At 34.9% G+C, this 24,002-nt stretch overlaps 1 protein-coding gene across 1 annotated transcript; it reads left to right on the top strand.

The window, feature by feature from the left end:
* The first annotated feature begins 512 nt into the window (after window positions 1–512).
* On the top strand, window positions 513–23,516 carry LOC135839973 (fatty acid synthase-like). The gene is made up of 35 exons (XM_065356260.1): window positions 513–900; window positions 1,151–1,306; window positions 2,405–2,575; window positions 6,833–7,033; window positions 9,082–9,326; window positions 10,655–10,885; window positions 11,270–11,370; window positions 11,492–11,588; window positions 11,672–11,806; window positions 11,905–12,135; window positions 12,236–12,425; window positions 12,647–12,876; window positions 12,963–13,270; window positions 13,368–13,512; window positions 14,571–14,687; window positions 14,775–14,883; window positions 14,961–15,233; window positions 15,357–15,521; window positions 15,605–15,771; window positions 17,835–17,993; window positions 18,134–18,370; window positions 18,554–18,720; window positions 18,851–19,033; window positions 19,117–19,183; window positions 19,259–19,435; window positions 19,748–19,936; window positions 20,021–20,222; window positions 21,084–21,270; window positions 21,361–21,476; window positions 21,609–21,868; window positions 21,953–22,205; window positions 22,282–22,565; window positions 22,678–22,911; window positions 23,010–23,234; window positions 23,320–23,516. Exons 1-35 carry the CDS (start codon window positions 738–740, stop codon window positions 23,437–23,439), a joined length of 6,495 nt encoding a protein of 2,164 aa, XP_065212332.1. The 5' UTR covers window positions 513–737; the 3' UTR covers window positions 23,440–23,516.
* Window positions 23,517–24,002: the final 486 nt, after the last annotated feature.

Raw genomic sequence — 24,002 nt, forward strand, 5'->3', positions numbered from 1 at the left:
ATTTTCTCTTTACGTAAAATTACCCAGCAGATTTTTTGTGGACAATTTCTTTTTTAGATTTTTGTTTTTTTGTATTTTTTTTTTTTTTTTGGTTGCATGACTTTGAAACTTTCTTTTTACTCGTAAAGTAAACGTTCAACTTTCATAGACGTTGAATTATCCTAAGATGCACGTTCAATTTGTAACGGGCGATTTCGCACGTGCAATATCAAACGTTCAATTTTCACCAACCCGAGCGTACCATATGCATAAAACAAATTGCAGTAATTTGCATGGAATTGAATACCTAACAAAGTAAACAAATGACGCTACAACTGTTGCATCGGATTATTTACCTAATTTAGTATCAATGTTTCTCTTTTAGTACCAAGAATACGATGAAATTCAATCATAATCTGCGCTTAAAAATTAAAAGTTGTCATTTAATATTATCAAACAGTCACTGTACTCGCAACCTTAAACCCATTCCTTCATTAATATTCATTTTGAAATTTTTCGTTTCAAGGAATTTGTGTTTTACCGCCATTCATCTCACAGTTCCCACTAGCGCTGTTGAATTTCAATAGTTTAGATAGGTATACCTGCTCTAGCTGTCTTTTTTCTGAAGAATTCATTCTTTGTGAAAAGTTCATCATCAATTTTTGTTTCAAAATATGAGATAATTGTACTCGTAGTGAAGTGTACGTTTGACAAAATCATTCATTACGTAGATTCGCGAAGTATTTTTTTGAAAAAATATGGAAAGTAATATCGATGATAAATTCGAAACCGTCATTTCTGGTGTTTCGGGTAGATTTCCGAACTGTGAAAGTGTTCCAGAATTCCAGACTCAACTGTATGCTGGAAAATCATTCATGTCTTTGCAGCCCGATAAATGGCCAGTGAATTACAAATACCAGTGTAAGGATGACATTACCTTGGGGCTAAAAACTATAAAGAAGGAGTGACGGTACAAGTAGGCAGTAGGCTGAATGACTTTTTGAAAAATCGCACTGTTTGAAATCATTTGGAGGGGCTAAAGCACAGATTTCGTTTGACATTCCATAATTTCAGCTTTGAAGTTGCCACAACGTGTACCAAGGTGTGCCTACCCTACATACGTATTCGTATTCTCATTGATTAAACATGATTATCTGTACCTATGTTATAGATACTGATACAGTACTTCCATCTGCCACCGGAAAATTCAGATATGTCAAAGAATTCGATCCTGTTGTTTTCAAACTGAATAATTCTGTAGCGGAAATCACTGATATAATAAATCGTAAAAGTTTAGAACCAAGTTTTGAAGCTATTATGGATGCTGGTAATTCTCTCAATTTTTCAAATAGATACCTAGGTATCTATCTATACCTACCTAATTTTTCCCTGCTGAAAAAAAATCAAAAAAACGAAAAATTATGTACCTACCTAAGGGTAGAGGCACCAAATATGGACCACTTTTTTTTGGAAAATTGCCACCTGAAAACTATAGGGGGTAGAAACCTCCACAAAGACTTAAAATGAAGTTCCATCCTTCCACTAACACTGTACAAAACTTCAGGGGTGAAGGTCAATTTTAAGTGTGTTTTTTTTATTGTTGAGTGATGAGTGTCAAAATGACAGTTCAAAATTTTGGACGCCTAATATGGACCACCAATAAAATTTCAAAATAAACATACTTTCACATTTTTCAAAAGGTCATATTTATTGTAGAAATGAACAAAAAAACTTATTCTAAGCAGTTCAGGTTAATTTTGAATATTTTTTTTAAATTGTTGAATGACGAGTGTCAAAATGACAGTTTAAAATTGTGGACATCTAATATGGACCACCTAAAAAATAATTTCAAAATAAACATATTTTTACGTTTCAAAACATCATATTTATTAGTAGAAATGAACAAAAAAAAGTATTTCAAGCATTCCCCTTTTCAGCGGCTGTAAAAAATGAGTAAAAAATTCAATATCACAGGTGGTCCATATTAGCGCACTCCATAAAAAAAAACTTTGCACCAAGAATTTCTGTACATACCCTCATTTTTAGCAAAAACTGATCACTCCAGCAGAAACTACATCCTTTTTTGATATTATAAACATCAATGACATTTAGAAAATTACACCACATATATATTTTAATAAAAGTTGAAAAACACACTAAAAAAAATTTTCAGTGTCTCAAAACAGTTTTTTGTAAATTTCTCAACGAGTTTTGACTTTACAGTTGTAATTTTTGTCTCATTCGTTTTTTTGATGAAAAATACATCAGAATACATTTTTTCCTGACAGATTGCACTAATTACCAACGAGAACGGGCGCTGGTCCATATTGCGGACTGGTCCATAATTGGTGCCCTTACCCTTACTTGCTTATTTACAAGTATACTTAGTTAGTAGATAAGTATTTTCTTGTTTTTTCTTCATTAGGTATAAATCCGTATGATTTAAATGGCAGACATATCGCAGTTTATATGGCATTTGATCACAGCGATTGTGATGCGAATGGAGTTGCTGCTTCAGATGAAGGTCGTTATTGGGTGCTAGGTTCAAGTAAAACGATGATGTCAAATAGAGTTTCATTTGCACTGAATTTGACTGGTAACATTTTCTTAATACCTATTTTTCAAATGCAGTTTTTTTTTCAACTTAGGATTTAAGAATTTCTTTACTATGTGGTGTGTTACAAGATAAAATAGGAATATTTTTGGGAAACGAGGCTGACTGCAGCTTCATTTAGGAATTAGTATCGGAAATAGATAGGTAAGGAAATAGGTATCATAGGAGAATAATATTAGACAGGTACGTAGGATCATTTGGATAGGAAATAAGTATAGAAAACCCTAACACACCACATAAGCTTCTCATGTACGAGTACTTTCAAAATTCATTCTCAAGAATAAGAAAACTAAAAATCCTTCTCTTATGAATGGTTTGGTGAAAAAGCCAAAGGAGGTGAGGTTGAAGATCTCATCTGAACAAATTTAGGTTCACAAAATTAAAAAATCAAACTCGAAAAGAAAACAGGTAAAAACTAAGAAACCAATCATTCTGGTATTGTATTTCATAAATACCTAAATCTAGAAAAGAAATCTCATTTATCGAGATATATGAGAGGCGTTTCGCGATATGGGTCCTTGTGGTGATTCGATGTTTTTTTTTTTTTTATTGGCGATTCCGACTTACTTTTTCACGAGAAATCGAATGGTGCAATCAGATTTCGCCTATCTCATCAACTTCTCGTTTTAAAAATTACTTGAACATGAATACTCAAAAACTCACATTTTTGGGAAATCGATTGTTTTTGATTTTAAAAAAAAGAAAAAAAAGGTCGATGGAAAAATTATTTTATTGTTGTTACCTACGTAAAATTTCATGGCGAATCCGAATTTCTCGGTATTTTTTTGCGGGGTAGTCTGTAACGTTGTGTAAATTCGGCTGTTCACCACAAGGTCCCTTTTCTAAATCACGGATATCAGGCGATGATGAACGAATTCGTCAAAATTTCCCATCCAACCTATGCGCAATACAACACTGCACCCGAAAATCAAAAAAAAAAAAATCGAAAAAATCGAAGCAATTCGATGTTTTCTCTCTCCTGAAAAAATCGAAATATCACCACAAGGGCCCTTATCGCAAAACCCCTCTCATATAAGTAATTAATTTTGACTAACAATAATTCAATTCCTAATTGAATCATATCAATTTAAAAAGCAATAAAAGCTAGTAATAAGTCATATTCGACTATATCAATTTATACGAAATTTACATTAAAACCATAATTATAATCATGGTAATATCTAAAGGGACATTTTGTTGCTCACCTACTCAGGTCATGGCAGAGCCATGCCTTCACCAGCACCCTCAGTGCAGTCGTTTAGGCTTCCATATTTAGCCTGATGAGCACTTTTATAAATGGTTAGAAATCACAAACTCTGAATTAATAACAAATATCTCAATTCAAATCATAGTTTTTCAATTCTTCAAATGAACACACATCAAATAATTATACATCAATAAAAAAAGTAGGAAAAAATTACAATCAAGCCAAAATTACATCTTCATTCTAACGCGGTCCAAATACAAGTCATCGAGAGACAGAAGAATTCATCTCAATAAGCTCATACTTTTTACCACCTCCACTTTCTTCATCTATTGAGAGTCTATCTGACTTAATACATAAAATAGGTATGTAGTGCTATCTAGTCACACCTATTTTACCACAACTAAATATAGAGGTAAGTATTTAAACTAAAATGAACATATTTTAATCTTAGAATGCTGGACATAAATAGGAAATAAATATGAAGAGCTCAATTCCAAAATGTGCTTTGTCCAAAAAAAAAAAAAAATATGTTTTTTGACGGAATTCTGTAGTTTAGATCGTTACTCACAAAGGTAGGATGTCAACGAACCAAAAATTAGCCTGCAACGCCTCCATCCAGGGCATTGAAAACCTCTTCATTTTTTTTTACAATTCCAAAAAGTGCTTAGTCCAATATTTTGATCAAAATCGTCGATCCGCAGCGAAAGGGGCACCTTTTATACGTATGTACATACATGTATGCTTATGCACGATGAGAAAGTAGTTTTTGTCACTGTTTGGTAGCTTGTATATAGTTCGAAAACCCGGAATGAAAATCCTTAGCGCTAGCCCTGTGGCAGTGATGATGGATTACGGAACGGAAGGTAGGCAGTTCAATTGAGACCTCAGGCAAAAAAAATTTCTAATTTTTTTCAAATTATTTTTACTATTTCGATTTTTTTTGAAGTTGATTTTTGACAAAAGTTTTTTTCTTTTGAAATATATATAATGAATTTTTGATCATCAATTAATTTCACCTTTTACAACACCAACACTTTTTTATTCACGAAAAATTAAAATTACAAATACATTAAATTTTATAAAATGAGACGCGTTTCGGTCGTCGTAGCGACCATTATCAATCACGAATGAGATGAAAACTGCGAGATACATTGTAGAAGATGTGTAGATGCGTTGGGAAATTATCTAAGGGAGGGAGGGGGGGCGATAACAAGATGATTTTCTGACACAAATCAACAGCATTTTTCCATCAATCAAATTCACAATGGAAATAGGTGCAAAAACTCTGAACTTTTTAGACCTATCGATTTCTTTACATGAAAATCAATGCAGATTTGACGTTTATCGAAAACCTACCTACACGGACATCTTAATCCACAGTACTTCAGCCCATCACCACTCCCATCAAACCTCTGGTATCCAGTATATGATACACCGTCTGTTAAATACCCCCTTCTCCTCAACCAAGGCCTACAAAAAAGAGCTCAACACCATCATCCACATCGCTCAAAATAATGGATACCCTAAAAATCTTGTCTTTAAATTACTTAATCGTATACGGTTCAAAAAATTACTCAACAACACTACGTTGATCAACACAGTACACCAGGATAAGAAAAAGTTCAAAAAATTCAATTTCCATGTATCTTCAACCTCAAAGTTGGTCCAGGTGTTCAAAAGTAGCGACACAAGTGATACTCAAATTGCCTACTCATCAACGAATTCGCTAGGGTCATTGCTTTGCAACGCCAGAGACAAAATTCCGAAAATGGAAAAAAGTGGCGTTTATCGATTGTCTTGCAATAATTGCTCTGCAACTTACATAGGCCAAACTGGGAGAAGTTTTACAATAAGGATAAAAGAACACATTTCAGCTTGGAAAAACAGACATCTTGGGAGAAGTAATTTTGCGGACCATTTAATAAAATCAGGACATGACTTTATACCTGACTCAGGCGTAGTGATACTGCATACAGCCGAAAAAGGACATCGACTCAGCACTCTCGAACTCTTGGAAATAAAACGCCATGAAAATTCAACACAATTCAACATGGTCAATGATATTTCACCGAACAGCATTATCGATTCTCTGCTTTCTATTTTAAATCAACCCCTACCCATCCTACCTCGATCATAATTTACGTCGCATTTTCGTCTTGTTCTTGTTATCGCCTCCCCCCTCCCTCCCTTACATAATTTCCCAACGCATCTACACATCTTCTACAATGTATCTCGCAGTTTTCATCTCATTCGTGATTGATAATGGTCGCTACGACGACCGAAACGCGTCTCATTTTATAAAATTTAATGTATTTGTAATTTTAATTTTAATTTTTCGTGAATAAAAAAGTGTTCCTGTTGTAAAAGGTGAAATTAATTGATTATAAAATGTGCGAAAAAGGAGAAAAACACTACATTCAAATGAATTTTTGTGCAAAATATAAATTATTCAAAATGATTTTTTTTCAAAAATTGAAAATTTACTTTTCTAAAAAAAAAAATTATTATTTTTCCATAAATGTTTACATACTAAAATACAGACCAAAAACATTTTCCTTGAATTAAAAAAATTTTTGTTTTTGTCGGCAAAATGTCATGAAAAAATTTGTTTTATTCAACTATTCAACCAAACTACCACTCCAAAAAGTGCCAAGTCCAATAGGGTGCAGTAGTCCATTACCTAACAAAACATTGTACCAGTCCAAAACGTGCCAAGTACCACATTTCAACGTGATAATTTTTGAAACTAATCTGTATGCAGTTCCAAAAAGTGCTTAGTCCCATTTTTCGCGACTTTGTACACAGATTGAACAAATATGTGTCATTTTGAAGAAAAAAAATTGCAAGGAAAATATTCGGAATGCATTACACTACACTTACTGGTATTGAAAAATGACATTAAAACGTCTTTGTGAGTTCACGAATATTGTTTTTGATTTGCCAAAAAACAAAAACTTTGGACAAAGCACATTTTGGAATTGAGCTCTTCATATGTGTTGCAACCATGCTCAAAACATCATTTTCTGTTCCAGGACCTAGTTTTACCTACTGTAACGACCTCTTTGGTAATCTAACTGCTCTTCATGAAGCCTACAAAAACGTCTCCGAAGGTCATGTAGAAGCGGCCATTGTTGGAGCGACTGCAGTCGTGCAGCACCCTATCTTTGGTGTAATTTTATCCAGGATGAATGTACTAAATATGGATGCTTTAACTCGAGTATTTGATAAAAATAGTGAGTGTTCAGTGGAAAAAAATGCTTTACCACTACTCTTTGAAATTCTCAATGCATGTTTAATGATACCTACTTACATATTATTACGAGTAGAATTGGCCAATTTCAAAAACCCCAATCTGGCATTTTAAAAAATTTTCAGGAAACGAAAAAAACTGTCTGTGTACTGTATTTTTATAGTAAAACCGTAAACGTATGAACTAATCAATTGGTGAATTGGTCTTATCATTACAAATACTCCAGTACCATTATCAGAACTTGAGATTTTCAATTTTGTACACTGCGATATATTCCATTGTAAAATATAGGCTATGTGGATAATGTGGATAGTGTTGGCCTAAGAATATTCTCAATGCGCATAATTCTGAGAATATTCCCGCATATTCGCAAATATTCTCAAATGCTAGGAGAATATTCTCTCAAAAAATAAAACTCATGACTTTTTTCCAAAAATTTCCAAGTTTTTTTTACAATTTTCCCACAATTTACAATTAGTATGTGGAATTATGGGGTTTTTGAAATGACCTTTTTTAAAACCTGAAAAGTGACACGTGATCCTAGAAAATCCCGTAACTCCAATACCCAAATGATTGAATATGGATTTTCATTCATTTATTGAGGACATTGAGGTTATACCTGCAATCAACGATTTAATTAAAGTAACCCTACACGCTCAGTAAGTTTGATCACGTGATTGGAGCTATTCTCGTGATAATGATTGCAAGGAAACGGGAATTGCCTGTTTCCCTGCATATGACCAAGTTTCGACTTCAATTATGAACGATCTACGGTGAATTTTTTTAGTGTCGGAGTTTTCAATTGTTATTTGTGTCGTCCTGAAGAACAATGAACTGAATTGTACAAGCTAAGTTCTTACGAACGGATTTTACGATCGTTTTAGTGTCTCTGAGAGGTCAAAATTCGGTAAAAACTCACCAAATAATAGCGCAAATGCTTTCATTTCTTGAGATACTGGATCCTTTTGTTTCAGAAAACATTATTTTAAAACACGAGTTCACAAAAGTCGATCAATTGCAAAAATTACGCTCAAATTCACTCGTAAAATACGAGTTCCCATTTGCCTGTTATCATTATCATGAGAATAGCTCCAAAAAGTGGGAGTCGCGTGATCAAACTTACTGAGGGTATTGACAAAATTATGCTGAAAAGCATGCATAACATTGCGTGATTTTGGACTGGTGTAAAAGCGTGCATTATCGCATTAAAAATGTACATTTTTGTATGCTAAACAGAAGCAATCTAGCACCAAGTATTTTCTAAAATGCACCAGTGAGTAAAAATTTTTCGAAGTCCAAAAATTGATAACATTTATGCAAAAATAACCTCTAATCTATTAAGCTGCGAGGTGGCCGATTGAGTTGAGCGATCGCTCATCGCAGGAACCTGGGATCAATCCCCGCACCCGCCAGAAATTTAAAAAAAAAATTTTCAACTTTTCTGAAAAAATTATCTATTGGAAATTTAGAATGTCTTGAAATTCACAATTAATCAGTAGATAGTATTGCCAGTGAGTTTGAGCAATTTTTCTGCTAAAATTTCCTCATTTTTTATCTTACTTTTGGTTTACTTTTATGCATGCTATTCACTGGTTGAATAGCATGCGGTTTTTTGAAAAAGTCCAAATTCACACATGTGTGTGATATGCAGAAAAGCATGCATTTCAGCATGTTGTATGCACAATTGCACAATTTTTGTCAATAGGGAATGTAATAAAGAAGCAACAAAAATGTCATCCATTTTACAGCATAAATTCAAAAATTGAATTACGTTGATGTTTATGAAATTAATGTTCTTTGTTTGTCTTCTAAAAAAATGATTTCAAAAACCCAGTAACCTTGCAGGAGTTACCTACGAGGTTTTCAAAATGACAAACGCTGAAATATGCACTTTTAAGCTACCTTCTAACTTGATCTGATAGAGCGCGCAACGCACTATCAGAATCAGTGAAAAACGTATAATAACCCCTTAAATGGTGATTCGGGGTTTTCGAAATGACTGACTCATTGTCATTAATTAACATTATGTAGCCGATGGTTATGGAAGAAGTGAATCCATGGTTGCTCTGTTCATACAAAGATCTAGTGATGCCAAACGAGTATATGCTACGATTGACTTCACGGGATACACGTACTTTGGTTCGAACCCTAGTTCATTTTTGAATTTCGATGAAGAGTTGCTGAAGAACTCTATGACTGATTTGTACAAAACAAACGATTATTACGACCATATCAAAGGTGTGTCTTTTATAGAAATGAGCGCCTGCGGTCTTAAAGTAAGTACCTATTCGCTGTCTACACAGTGAGATTTTCAAGTACCTATTCACAAAAATAGTTAGGTAGGTACCTAATGGCCGGTTCCCGTTTGCGAACCATGAATAGGAGAATTGACAGTCGAAAAGCAACCCGTTTGCGAACCACAATGGGATGGAGGCAGCGAAGAAAAACAATCATTATGCTCATACATTCTAATTCAAAATGTACCCATTTGCGAACCAAACCCCAAAAGTAGGACTTTTGCGAACCACTGTCCTTTTGCGTAAATATGATATGAGAAGTAGAAGAATAGAATGCCTATCATATTGCAATTTCGCTCCATTTCAAGGGTAAAAAGGGTAAGATGGCGATCCAAAAATTTCATCTGAATGACACCCGAAGCTGGGGTCTACAAAATGCCCCGAGGGAATTTTTCATGTCAATTTTCGGCTCTACGAATGTTCCAGGGGTACTTTTTATGCTGGAGTTTACAAATGCCCTGAGGGACTTTTTCATCCAAATTTTCGGGTCTATGATTGCCCCAGGGGGACTTTCTTATACCCAAGACTCGGGAATAAAAAGCTCCCATGGAGAATTTGTAAACACGCGACTGATATAAAAAAGCTCCCACTGGGCATTCCAGGTCCGAATTTCGGGTTCCTCTTCCTATTACATGCTAAGACTCAAATTTTGAATTTTCAAAATTTACCTAACTGCGAAATGTAATTTTTGAGATACGAGCAGTTCAAGGCATGTGTATATTTAAAGAAACCCTTCACTTTACCTAATTTAAGTATATTTTGTGCATGGTGATTGACCCATTCCACTCTTCAAGATAGATTCGAATATCCTACTTTCCTTCTATAGGACATGGGTCGTCTCATTTTTGTGGAAAAAAAACTTGCACTTTTTAGGTCACTTTGCAGTTGCTACATATCTTCGTTTTGAAATGACCCTTTAAATATTTGTATAGGTACTCAAGTTATGCAAAGTTTTGAAAAACGGTTCAGAGATATTGAATTTTAGCCATTAGGGGACAGGGTGTTTTCTGGACCACTGAGCTTCGTAAGTTATCAGTTGATGATGTTTCACTTTTAGGCCAAAAAGGTGTTAACATGTTTACCTACACCTAACTGGTTGGTATTGGTTCGCAAATGTCTTACATTGGCTTCAATATGAATCACTCGTTCGCTCACAGTTCATTTTTGATTTGAATCTCGTTGGTTCGCAAATGTCTCACTTTTAGATCATTAATCAATGCAACAAAAGAGGAATACAAACAATAGGTTGGTTCGCAAACGTCTTACGCCCGTACCTAATCTACCTGCATTTTTTTTCTCATTTACAGAACTACGACAAATCCGAATCGAATTTCATTGCTGATACCATAGGCAAAAATGGTAAAATGCCTTTGTTGGTCGGCTCAGTGAAGAGTAACGTCGGTAATGCTGAGAGTGCAGCGCCTTATGTCAGTTTGATCAAAGCATTGTTTGCTTTAGAATCTGGCATTATTGCTCCAAACCAAAATCTTGAAAAAATAAACGATGAGATCAGAGCATTCAACGAAAATAAATTGAAGGTTAGCACTTGAAGTAAATACAAACGAGGGAGTACCTTGGTACCATACGCGTTTGTTAAAATTATAAGAGCGAGATAGAGTTGAGGTACAAAACTCAGAGAAAATACTTACCCATCTAGCATGGGGGTACCCATGCATCACAAATGTTTCACCTCCAAAGCTTTCGGGGGGCCGCTGGGCCATGCTTATCTTTCCAGCGCCTACGCTAAAATCAGACAAAATGCAGGAAAAATCCCGTCAAATATCGTTAAGACAATTCGTGTTCTCGTTCTTGAAAAGAGCTCATTCTTTTGAATTGTTTTTTCACTACACACTACTGACTGGTAGGTACTCATGCTAAAAGACAAAAGAGTAATGAAATTAATGAATCATTATTTTTATTAGGTGGTGACGAAACCTACTAAACTGCCGAGCAATAAAATAATGGTAAATTCAGTTGGAATGGGAGGTGCCCTCAGTCAAGTTATATTGAGACAAAATCCAAAGTATGTATTGTTTCCTATTGTCAGAAGATGGGTATTATTTCTATTCATTCTTCTTCTGAACTCGCCGAATATTTTTCACTTCATCTTTTTTTAAGAAATAAGTATTTCTTTTTACGATTAGGCAAAGTACATCTACACCGGCTGCTGCAGGTGTTCTTCCAAGACTGGTTTTGGCTTGTGCTCGAACCGAAGACGGCATTTTGAATACTCTTAAAAAAGTAAGTGCCAAGTGAAGGGCATCATTGTGATTGGCATTCTTAAACGAGATAAAAGTCTTACTTTTTACTATTATTAATTTTAGTTTGAAACGATGGTTTTCAACGCCGAATACATTTCATTGGTAAACGATGCTTTTGGTACGGATATGCCATATCATGTGTTTCGAGGATACACTGTTGTTTCACCCGAAGCCAGTTGTAGAAAGAGTTCGTCTGATGTATGTAAAATTGTTATATTTCTCGTACCTACTTGTATCACGTAATTTGAAATAATGAATAGGTACCTATTACGTTTAACCAATAATTGTCAATCCAGACAAAAGGAAACAAAAGTCGTCCTATTTGGTTTCTATTCTCTGGAATGGGCTCACAATGGAACACTATGGGTAAAGGGCTTCTAGATTTACCCATTATCGCAAAAGTGATAGAAAAATGCCATAGAGTTTTGCAACCTCGAGGAGTTGATTTATACCATATTTTGACCACTGAGGATCCCAGCATATTTGACAATATAATGCATTCTTTTGTCGGAATCATCACAATCCAAGTAAGCTAGATAGATATAGGTTCTTATTATTTTTAATCGTGAAAAATTTTCAAAGCGTATAATATGTCCATTGAATGTTTTTTTTTGTGTAATTCTTCAGATAGCTCTGGTGGAAGTTCTAAAAGCATTAGGCATCAAACCAGATGGTATTATTGGACATTCTGTGGGTGAAAATGCCTGTGCTTATGCAGACGGATGCTTGACCTTGGAACAAGCGGTATTATCATCTTATGCTCGAGGAATGGCGTCCATAGAAACAGAAACAATTCGAGGGATGATGGCGGCAGTTGGTAAATTTATCCACGATACATATGTATAAACATACCACATCACACTGCAGTAGAGGCAGCTACAGCTTTCCAAACAGGTGGTGCAAATTTTAAGATATGTAGGTAATAGAAGACCATCGTCAAAAATGGAGTTGCATTTGCACCATCTTCAGCAATCTGTTAGCCACCCCTGTCCTGCAGACTATCTCGCCTTATTCTCACGTTGATAATGTCACTCGTAGGTAAAGGATACAACGAAATCAAGAACGTCCTACCAGAAAGCATTGAAGTAGCTTGTCACAATTCAGCCACCAGTTGCACATTAAGTGGGCCCACCGATGACGTTGAGACATACGTGAAGCAACTCCAAGACCAGAAAATTTTCGCCAAAGCTGTCAACGTCGCCAATATAGCTTATCACTCCAAACATATTGCTCCTGCTGCGCCTAATCTTTTATCTCGCTTACGAGAGGTCCATTTAATTATGATTATCATTACACTAAATCGTTTTATTGGCTCCACTTTTTCAACATTTTGTTATATGATTTCTCTTCTTAGATAATTCCTGAACCAGCAAAACGTTCATCAAAGTGGATTAGCACTTCGGTTCCAGAAGCTGTTTGGGATGAACCTTTGGCTCAAAATTGTTCAGCGGAATACCTCACTAATAATTTATTAAGCAGCGTTTTATTCGAAGAAGGCAGCAAACATATACCTTCTGACGCATTGGTTATCGAAATAGCTCCCCATGGATTACTGCAGGCCATCGTGAAACGATCTTTACCGGAAACCTGTGCGAATGTACCACTGACCAGGAGGAATAACGAAGAAAAAAATCTGGAAAATCTTTTAAATGCTATTGGAAGGTATAAACTACTTTTTATTTAGAAAAAGAAGAAAATAAAGGAACAAAAAACCAGTGAATTTTTCTGATTGTACATGTGTAGGTATTTTTTCTTTCAGATTATATATTGAGGGATGTGATCTGAATGTAAATGCTTTATATCCTCCTGTTGAGTACCCTGTTTCTAGGGAAACTCCTTCGGTAGCTCCATTAGCTAGTTGGCAACATATTATACTAGACACTGGAATATGCTCTTTTGATTTGGTAGGTAGTAGGTACCTAAATGGCTAAATACCTACGTTCAGGGTGGACAGAAATATCATGAACCCCAGAGAAAGTTTCTCATTGAAAATATAGGTTGGCAGCGTGAAATAGATGCATATGGTTGGTGGAAAGTTATCGTCTCAGTCCGACAACCAATCATATGCTATCATTAATTATCATTCACTGTGACTATAGACACTGGACCTGCGGAGTAAGACAACCAACTGGCAGCCATCTTGCCAAAAAAAACCTGTGTAGAGCCAATTTCTCCCGCTGAGTGCTCTTGGCTGCGCTGCTGTCGATTTCTTGAACAATAAACTACATGCAAAATACAGCGCAGCCAAGAGCACTCAGCGGGAGAAATTGGCTCTACACAAAACTCACTACGGTCCCTTTCCCCCGTTGCCTGCGGATTGAAGTACAGCGCAGCCAAGAGCACTCAGCGGGATAAATTATCCCTACACAAACTTTCTTTACCGTTTCCATTCCCCTCGGCCTGCAGTTGGTTGTCTTACTCCGCAGGTCCAGTGTCTATAACTGTGACCAACCGAAGTATTGAGCAGAAAACTTTTTCAGGGGTTAACGATATTTTTGTCCACCCTGTATGTATTTCGATATCACACAATAGGTTAAATTTAAGATAGGTCCATTTCCAAAGGCGACCAATTCCAAGTAGGAGGAGTGAAAGTTGTGTCAATCGTTTGTGCCTCGTTTGTGTTCATTTGTGCACGTACTCTTTTTTTGTACTCCCTCCTTCCCTCAACTTTTGAAAACCTATTTTGGTCGGCCTAGGAAAACGAAAATAGACCACTTTGCGTTAGGAGGGGTGAAAGTGGTCGATTTTCATTCCTCCATGCCAACTAAACTGGGTTTTCAAAAACAAAGGGGGAAGAGCCCAAAAAAAGAGTAGGTAAGTATATGCGCAAAAGAACACAAACGAAGAACAAACGATTGGTAACTACAAGTGGTCGTCCTGGGGAAATAGACCTATTAAAGAAACTATGAAAGGACTATGACGGAATTTTCAGCATAATTTTCATTACGGTACAATTTTTCAGGTTGGAAGTCACAGTGGACATCCTATAATAGTTCGGGCCAACGATGATTCGCCCTATCATTATTTAAAGGACCATAAAATCAATAATCACATCATGTTACCTGCATCTTTCTATTTGGTAAAGTGATTCGAATGTTTTACACCTCTACGTTTACTCGTATTTATCGAAATGAAAATTCATGAATTATTTTTAATTTTCATTTAGTACCTTACCTGGTGGGTGTTCTCCATCAATAAAAATATTTCCCTGGGGTCATTTCCAATTGTTTTCGAAAATGTGAAAGTATTCAAAAATTTGACCATATCATCGAGGAGTAAGTTAATAGCAATTATTTACGTATTATTTTGATCGTTCGCATGACTGGTACTTAAACGATTTAATTGTTTACAGAGCCACGAAAGTTCACCGTTTTTATTCAAAAAGGAAGTGGAAATTTTGAAATTTTGAAATACAATGAGTCCAACTCGAATAAAACGACAAAAATAATGACTGGAATTTTTTATCAAGCTGATCCCACTTCAAAAAATATTGTAGATGATCAAAAATTTCACGATATCAAGCACACCATTTCAGATGACGAATTCTATAACGTTTTTAACAATGTAGGATATGATTTGAAAGATTCATTCCGTAGCTTGGAGGTATTGAAATACAAGGATGATGGTAAGTAGGAGTACCCAACTAATTTTAGTTATACTTTCATACCTCTTGTGCATTTACCATAGGTAGGTATCTAAGTACCATAACTAAACGTGTATTCGATTTTATATTTTGATACCTACGTAGATTATTATGCGAAGATAAGGTGGCAAAAGAATTGGGTAACGTTTTTAGATGCGCTGCTAAAATTTGACATGTTTTCTGAAATTAAAAATGAAACCGACCTATTATATACTCAAACGATTAGAAGACTTGAGATTTCTGCTGAAAAGGTTTCATCTATAGAAGAAGGTGAAGCCATCTATCTATCTAACTAACTACCTACCTAATCTACGCAGTGTTGCATGCATAATAATTTCGAACATCTTCTGCAGGAACATCGTTGTTATGTCATAAACAACGCAGTACAAATATGCTAACTTGCCCTGGTCTGGTAACAATGCACTCGGTAAAACACCAAAAGTTCGAGCAAAAAAAGCTGAACGCAGACATAAAATTGGAAAAATTACGATTCGTTCCCCATAAGAATCCAAGATGTCAGGTGCGTATTTCAGATTAATCATGCGATTATAATCAGCCATTCACGTTTATGGCAAGGTGGGTCAAGTATTGGTACCCCGAGATCCCTAGAAAATATTTTTGTGTATTTTCCTCTCCACAAACTTTCACTTCCTCCCTCCCCATGTTACTCATTGACAATTTGCAAGTGGCAGAATGCTAGCACTGTTGCTAGCATATGCTGGCATACAACTGGCATAATTCTAGCAGGGGGACTAGCATTATACTAGCGTCAGTTTGCTAGCAGATACGCTAGTGCAGGTGTTCAAAATGGTGCTACTGGTGCTAGCATGATCTTGCTAGCTTTTTGCTAGCATATGCTAGCATGTGTATAATATGTAGAATGCTAGAAGTTTATTAATTTCCTTATAAAAGAATAGGGTATATTTTTAATTATGGTACGTTTCCCAAGAATATCCAAAAATGGGCAATTGCCCTACAATGCTAGTTTAGAACTAGCATTGCACTAGCATCTTGTGCTAGTATAAGCTGAGTGATTAGTTTGCCAACTTCACTCTTCTTAATTTAAACAGGAAACTGTATTGAGCTTATATTCGACTTGACTACATACTTCATCTAAGAGAAGTTAAGTGTATCATATTAAAGAACAACGCTAGCAATTTGCTAGCATTATGCTAGCACTTGACTGCTAGCACCTGGATAAGAAGTCTTTTAACAAAAATCCAGCACCATGCTAGTACTTTGACTGCTAGCTTTACCAAGGTTAGAATAGCCCTAGCAGTAGACTAGTGCAAGTTTACCTGTGATTGTATTTCTAGCATGTAACTAGCAGATTGCTAGCATGCCTTTTGCTAGTTCACCTCATGCTAGCACCATTACAGGGTGCTAGCAATGCACTAGCAATTTGCTAGTAGTGACTGCTAGCTTTACTCGGTGGTTATGCTGCTAGCATGTAACCAGCAAATTGCTGGCCTGTCTTTTGCTAGTTCACCGCATGCTAGCATCATACCAGTTCAATGCTAGGATGAATTTTCCAATAAAATGTCTGCTGGCAAAGTGCTAAGTGCTAACACCATTCTAACTGGTAATCTGCTAGTTGATTCCATGCTAGCACCGTGCTAGTATTCTGCTACTAATGCTAGCATTCTGCTAGTAAAATTGTTAATAAGATAATCATTCTCCCAGGATTAATTAGTGTATGGCTAGTGTACTTTTTACTAGCTCATATCATGCTAGCAACATGGTAGCTTTATGCTAGGAGAAACTACCAGCATCGCTCGGTAATTATGATGCTAGAATATAACTAGCATGTTGCTAGCATACATTGTGCTAGCTCATCTCAGGCTAATATTATGCTAGAATTTTGCTAGCAGGAACTGCTGGGATCACTCGATAATTATGGTGCTGGGTTTTAACTAGCATATCCCTAGCATACATTTTGCTAGATAATCTCGCATTAGCAATATGATAGCATCATGCTAGCAGGGACAACTGGCATTACTAGGTAATTATGAGCCAAGGGTTTGACTAGCACATTGTTCGCATACATTTTGCTAGCTCACCCCATGCTAGCGATATGATAGCATCATGCTAGCATGAACTGCTAGCATCACTTGGTATTTGACAGGCAAGGGTTTAACTAGCATATTGCTAGCATGCATTGTGCTAGCTCATCTCATGCTAGATATAAGATATATGATAGCATTTTGCTAGCGGGAAATGCTAGCTTCATTCGGTAGTTATGTTGCTAGCATGTAGCTAGCTCATTGCTAACATACTTCTTGCTAGTTTGTATCGTGCTAGTAATAAGCTGGCATTTTGCTAGCATGTTATGCTAGTTCATTTCATGCTAGCATAACGCTAGTATCATGCTAGTTTCCTGCTACTCATGCTAGGTGGGTGCTACTAATGCTAGCATTCTGCTAGTAAAATTGTCAACAGGGTCGTACAAAAGCTCTGTCATTTTAATTTTAGCCAACTAGAGTTTTTTTTCAAAAAACTTCTAAAAATCCAAGAACTGTTCATTCGTAAAAAGTATTATTTTTCGAATTTCATAACGCAGGTATGTCTGCAATAATGTTATAGAGTGCTGAAGAATTGTGTAAATTATGCTTAGAAATAGCTGCTGATAATTTTAGCGACATGTCCCAAAAACGCGAGACAAAGCTGAAAATCATAATGGAAAATCATTTGAGTTGTGCTACTTTATTGAAACATGTTGTGAGAAACTGCGATACTTTGAAGGTTTGTACCTACTCGTATTTTATTTGAACTTGAAACATCACCGCCTACTTATAGCTACCTTACATGAATTTATTAAGTATGTACATATTTTGATTAATTTTATTTGTAACCTACTGATTGATGAAAGTGTTGTTTTTCAGACGAAGGTACTTTTCTATGAACAGAAGCAAGCATTATTAAATAAATACACGTCCAGAGATGAATTCTTCATGCTAGTCACAAATCAGCTATGCGATGTTGGAAAATATTCAGCTGATGCTTTCTTTGTAGTTACCTCAAATTTTGAGGACAAAGCTTTACTACCAGAAACTGATGATGTTTTTGAACAAGTCGTGAAGCAGAAACTTGATGATAAAACATTTTATCTATATAAAAGGGTGGGTGTTTATGAGCTAAGTATTATTTCTAATCACTTAATCAATAGATAGTAATAGGTAGATTTATGGGTATGATACCTACTTGATAATTTGATTTTATTTTTAAAAAATTATGATAGGTATTATTTTTTTACCTGATTATGTAATTTCTTTCAAGAGGCCAATATATTTTGTTCATTTTAGAAATCTTTATTAGATGATATACGCATTCAAATTACAAATGGAGATGGACCAACTGAATATTATCCAGAAAACAGTAAATCTGAGCTCTTGTTCGTTGTCAAACGGAACACGGATTCAGCTGATTTATCGTCTATGCTTGAGGAGCACAAAAACCCTTCGGATCCGAGGTAGGTATACTTATCTCTTTCAAAAACCATCATGTAGCTGAAGATAATGATGGAATTTTTAAAGAAAAAAAAAAAAAAAAAACTTACGTATCAACTACGTCCCTAATTCAAATTGCATTGATTGAAACAGGTGTTTGTTTGTTATGGATAAAAATACGCCAAGTGAATCCGATCTGAAAAGTGAACTCACTCGAGATTCTTCGATATCAGTGCTCCAAAATGGAGAATGGGGTTCATATCGAAGTATCTCAGAAAATCAATCAAAACTGGAAGAAAGTTCGAAAAATGTCGCTGACATTCCTGGAGATATTCAGTAAGTTCAAAGTTATAAAAAAAAATCACAACTCGTATTTTAAAAGCTCGGTTTTTGATCTCAAATATTTATTATGATATCAGGATGGAATCGGTGTATTTACAATATCTTGGCTGTGATAGAGAAATCGAACAATCTGAAGATAATAAAGTACCTATACAATAAACTCACCACAAAAAATTACATAATTCTGAAATTATTTGATTATTAAAATTATCATTGCAGATTCGGAATTATGGGATTGAATACTCCGGAGTTCAGGATACTGGTGAAAGAGTAATGGGTTTGGCTGTCGTCAATTCCGAAGATCATGTATCCAAACCTGATTCTATTCTGAAATGGAACCTGCCGGATGATTGGAGCCTGGAAGATGCTGTCACTGTACCGTTTATTTACACACAAGTAAAGCAATATACAAAAATATTCATCTTATAATGATGTTCCTATACCTACCAGTAGTGAAGAAGCGCAATAAAAACAAATTGTTTAAAATGAAAAATTTTTACTTGCCTTACCTACATTAAAAAACAAAAAGTTATTAAAATTCCTACGAATTATACATTTTTGAATCCTTCGTACTTGAGTTATGTACTTTTACAGGAAAGTTAGGCAAACTATTTAAAAATCATGTGTGAATGTTTGCTCGCTTTTAGGGTTGAGAGGTACACATTTACGAGTTCATTTAGAATTTTAATCATTTTTCACATTTTGTAGGCTTATTACATTCTGGATGCACCAGTAATTCGAGGCAAACAGTACGTCAGTTCGGTTTTGATCAACGTTAGTGATGAAGGACCTTTTTGTGAAGCTTGCATCTTGATTTCTCTAAGTAGGAAGTACACAGTCTACGTCAGTGTGTCCAGTGACGAAGAAGCTGATTTAATAAAGAAAAAATTCCCGCATGTAAGAGTACCTATAATTTGACATTCATGATCAATGTAAAAATATGCAGGTGCCTATTCTGTATTATATTAATATTTTTTACAGCTTGACGAAAAACGAATATTCAATTTGGAAAAGTGCTCGCTTAAAGCCGAAATATTTAAAATGACCAAGGGAGTCGGAGTAAGCCTGGTTGTGAATTGTTTGTCCGGAATGGAAAGTATCCAAGAGTCCATGAATTGCACTAGTCTTCTGGGCTGTTTTGTCCAAATTGGTAAAACAAATGACTGTGAATCCCAACAGCTAGGTAACTACCATAAAATCAAATCTTATTAAAATCACTAAAAGCATTTTACAAGACTTTATTATGTTTATCGTCGAATAAGTCTATTCACCAGGGTGGATCGAAAAAAATAATGTTGGATGATTTTGATCAAAGACCTTTAGGCCTATTTTGAGTTGAAATAAAGTACTCAGAAATTGTTTGGCTTCTGAGGTGCCCATGAAGGGAAAATATGAATTCTCAAAGAGATAACATTATCTAAAAAATCACGATTTTTTCATTCTAGCCCCTGCTCAGGCTGTTTTGGGGAAAATGGCCATGTTTTGAAATTTTTTTCTTCTCAAATGTTTCGCATTAATTATTCCAAAATATCGAAAGATACCGTTCTTAAAACTTGAAAAATATTTTGGAACACATTTTAATTCCAATTTTTTGCTCATAATTGCCAATATCAAAAAATCTAGAAAAATATTTTGGTATATTAATTAATGCGAAATATTTTTCAAAACACGTCATTGTCGAGTTTTCTCGAAAATGAGCGATTTGCAAATTTTCAAACCGCTCAGTAGAACTTTAAACATGAACGTGGATTTTGATGGCAATGCCCTTGGTCAACGTAGAATCTAAAATAGGTACTATCCTTTGGATTTGGGTCATTTTTCTTATTCTTTGAGAGCAACTTACTTCCGTTCAGCGGTACCTCTTGAGCTTAAATTTTTACATTTCTTTTAGTATTTAGCTTTCAACTCAAAACGAATGTCTATATGAAACTTGGTTACAATCCTCCAGCATTTATTTTATTATTTTTTTTTTTTTGAAAATCCACGTATTAATTAAAATAGATTAGCGAAACAATTTTCTACAAATAATAATCATGATTTCCAGGATTATACCCATTTATGAAAGATCTTTCATTTATCATGATCCCGAATAAAATATTGAAACTACTGGCCAGACTGTCTGAAAACAAAAAACAAAACTTAAGAGCTTTAGTTGAAGATGGGATCAAAAATGGCGTCGTAGTACCATTTAAAAGTAATGTTCAAATTCAAGAAATTCCTGAAAATAATCAGTGAGGATTTTTTTATCAAAATATTGTTGATGAGGTTCATTGTAGTAGGTAAGCAAATGATGATTATTAATTTTTTTCTGCTCTTTACAGTTTTTCGAAATATGATGACATTAAACCCATTTTCAAGTGGTTACCAAAAAGTGAATTATGCCGGAATGTAAATCAAAAGATACGCTTCGATAATAATCATTCTTATATTATTCTTGGTACGTAATCATTCTTTTTTATATGGTTGAACTTCTGAGCCTGAATTAGAACTTCACAAAAACTCAAAAATTGACTTCAGAGCTAAAAGCTTTTATTAAAACTTTCAAAATAATCATCAAAGTTTTTTGCAGGAGGCGAAAAAAAGAACCATGCTTGGTTCGAATTACTGGAATGGTTGGTGAGCAAAGGTGCTCGAAAATTCATCGTCACTGTTGATAACTCCTTCGTAAGATCATACATATCTCATAAATATAATCGATTGTTAAATCAAAAAAAAGCTACAATCACATTGAGTCCATCGCAGAAAACTGAATCCCTTCAAGATGCCGAAGCTCTGGTCCAAGATGCTAATAAAATGGCCCCTTTGGAAGCTGTATTCTTCGCATCGGTGGTAAATCGATGAGATTTTTCATACCTACCAACCTACTTTTCAAAACAAGACGAAAACTAACTCGTAGTAAAATCGTATTTGAAGGAATCAATCGGCAAAAAAGCCCATTATATGGACTTGGCAACTCGAAAACTCAACCCAAATATTCATCTCGTGAGTATATTCTCCGGCGGTCTTAAAGAATGTGAATCAAGACGATTTGCAGGATCACCCGCAGTTGTATTTCATGGTAACAGATCAGCCCATAAATTATCTGCTGTTTTACCTCTCATCGACGATGTTCTTTCGCGATTCGACAATAGCAATTCACCTACTCTTTACCGTTTCAAAAATACAGGTTCGATTAGTGCAATCATATTCGAGTATCAAAATTTTTTTTGGAAATGTTTCAACTTATGATTTTCAACTTTCAGGAAAAAAAACTGCCGAGTCAGCGTTAAGGAATTATTTACCTCACGATATTAGTATTCTGGAGGAAATCGCTGATGATTTATCGGATAAATTGGAATTCGTCGAAGTTACCACAAAAACGCCTCGATATTCGAGTCTAAAAGACTGCTTCCCAATTTTTATATTTTCCACTCTTGGCCCTAAACCATTGAAAAGTTTGCTGTCAAACCTTATGAGTCCAGCTTTTTGCTCTAACATCGGAACGAGCAAAATTTCCATAAAAGAATCAGCTTCAAAGTTATATGAAGTGAGCACGGAGCACCTTTCAATTTTCATCTTATATGGACTGAGTTCTCTGAAGGCACCTACTTAATCATATTAAAATTATTCTAATCAATTTGTTTTGAATTATTTTTTAGTCTCTGAATAGCATTCAAAGTAAAGCAGGAGTTACTCTCTTATCGGAAACGTGGGCTACTCCGATAGCGTTTGAATTGATAAAACTATTGGATCAGGATAAAAGGAAATATCGACTACTTACCTTGGAAGGTAATCCGCTCACTTGGAAGGATCGTATAAGCAGGCTTGGCGCAATGGATTCGAGTCAATTTGAAAATAATCTAATCGCTGAATTATTTAATATTAACCCCGAAGTAAGAAATTATTTATTATTAGGTACCAACGTTTTTTCCAGGCTTTATCATGTACTCGTATATGTAAGTATTAATACCTATAATTATTAATTTTTCAGATCCGATTGGATTCTTTACTAGGAGTAAACAAACCATTACCTCAAAAAATATCAGATTTTTTGTACAGTCAAAATTATCCATCCGTTAATATTTATCGTATTTTAAAAATACTTGAATCCATTCAGTTTGGATTAGAAATGGTTTCCAAATACGAATACGATGACGAAATTGTCAAAAATACCATCTCCTTGTTACAAAATCCAAACGAAAATAAACCATTGAGGGTAAGTTTTGGAAATAAATTTAAATGCTCTTAAAACGAGAAGAAAAACAGCTTATGTACTTACCAAAAATGTTACTGTTTTTTAGATTTCTGTCACGAGTGAAGTGTTTGTGCATGAAGAAAAAAATTATCAGAAATTTTTGAGCAGTTATGAAGTTTTGAAAAAAATTAATGGCGATATTTTATACACCATATGGTATGACTGAGAAGTAAACTATGTAAATAGGTAAATGATTTGTTGAATAATGTACCTACCAATAAACGATGTTATTTTCATACAAAATATTCTTTATTCGCATCTCCTATGAATTAGTACTTGTCCATTAATTTTGATGTTCAGAAAAAAAATATCTGCAATTATTACTTTTCTCTGATAACAATAAGAAGAGAGAGTTTCACTCGGTTCTAATTGAAATATTTTGATTATCATTGCGAGTAAGTAATAGCAATTTTCTTTTTTGTGAATAATCAATTTAAAAAATTGCAAACAACACAAAACTGCAGTACCTATTAGAGAGCAGTACCTATTAAAGAGCATAGGTATTATTTGAAGGAAAATTATTTTAAAATTTTTATGAATTGATGGGTTTGACAAAGGCAGTAGGTATTGCAAACAAAGAAAAAGATTTCACTCGTTTTGATTTTTTTTTCTAAAAAATTACTCGCAACGTAAATGGTTGCAATTTTTCTTAATATACTTAATCGAAAAAGAAGCTCGAAAAATGTCCCCTACCATTTCCAATTGATTGAATTAAAAACCATGAAAATT

The sequence above is a fragment of the Planococcus citri genome, chromosome 3 (genome assembly GCF_950023065.1).
Source record: "Planococcus citri chromosome 3, ihPlaCitr1.1, whole genome shotgun sequence".
Lineage (NCBI taxonomy): Eukaryota > Metazoa > Arthropoda > Insecta > Hemiptera > Pseudococcidae > Planococcus > Planococcus citri.

Bases quoted from the DNA above. Each gene is read 5' to 3' on its own strand.
- LOC135839973 (XM_065356260.1), top strand. From the start codon at position 738: ATGGAAAGTAATATCGATGATAAATTCGAAACCGTCATTTCTGGTGTT. The intron at 18,721-18,850 runs GTAGGTATACTT...TGATTGAAACAG, and splicing joins AAAAACCCTTCGGATCCGAG to GTGTTTGTTTGTTATGGATA. The intron at 19,436-19,747 runs GTAAAGCAATAT...CACATTTTGTAG, and splicing joins TACCGTTTATTTACACACAA to GCTTATTACATTCTGGATGC.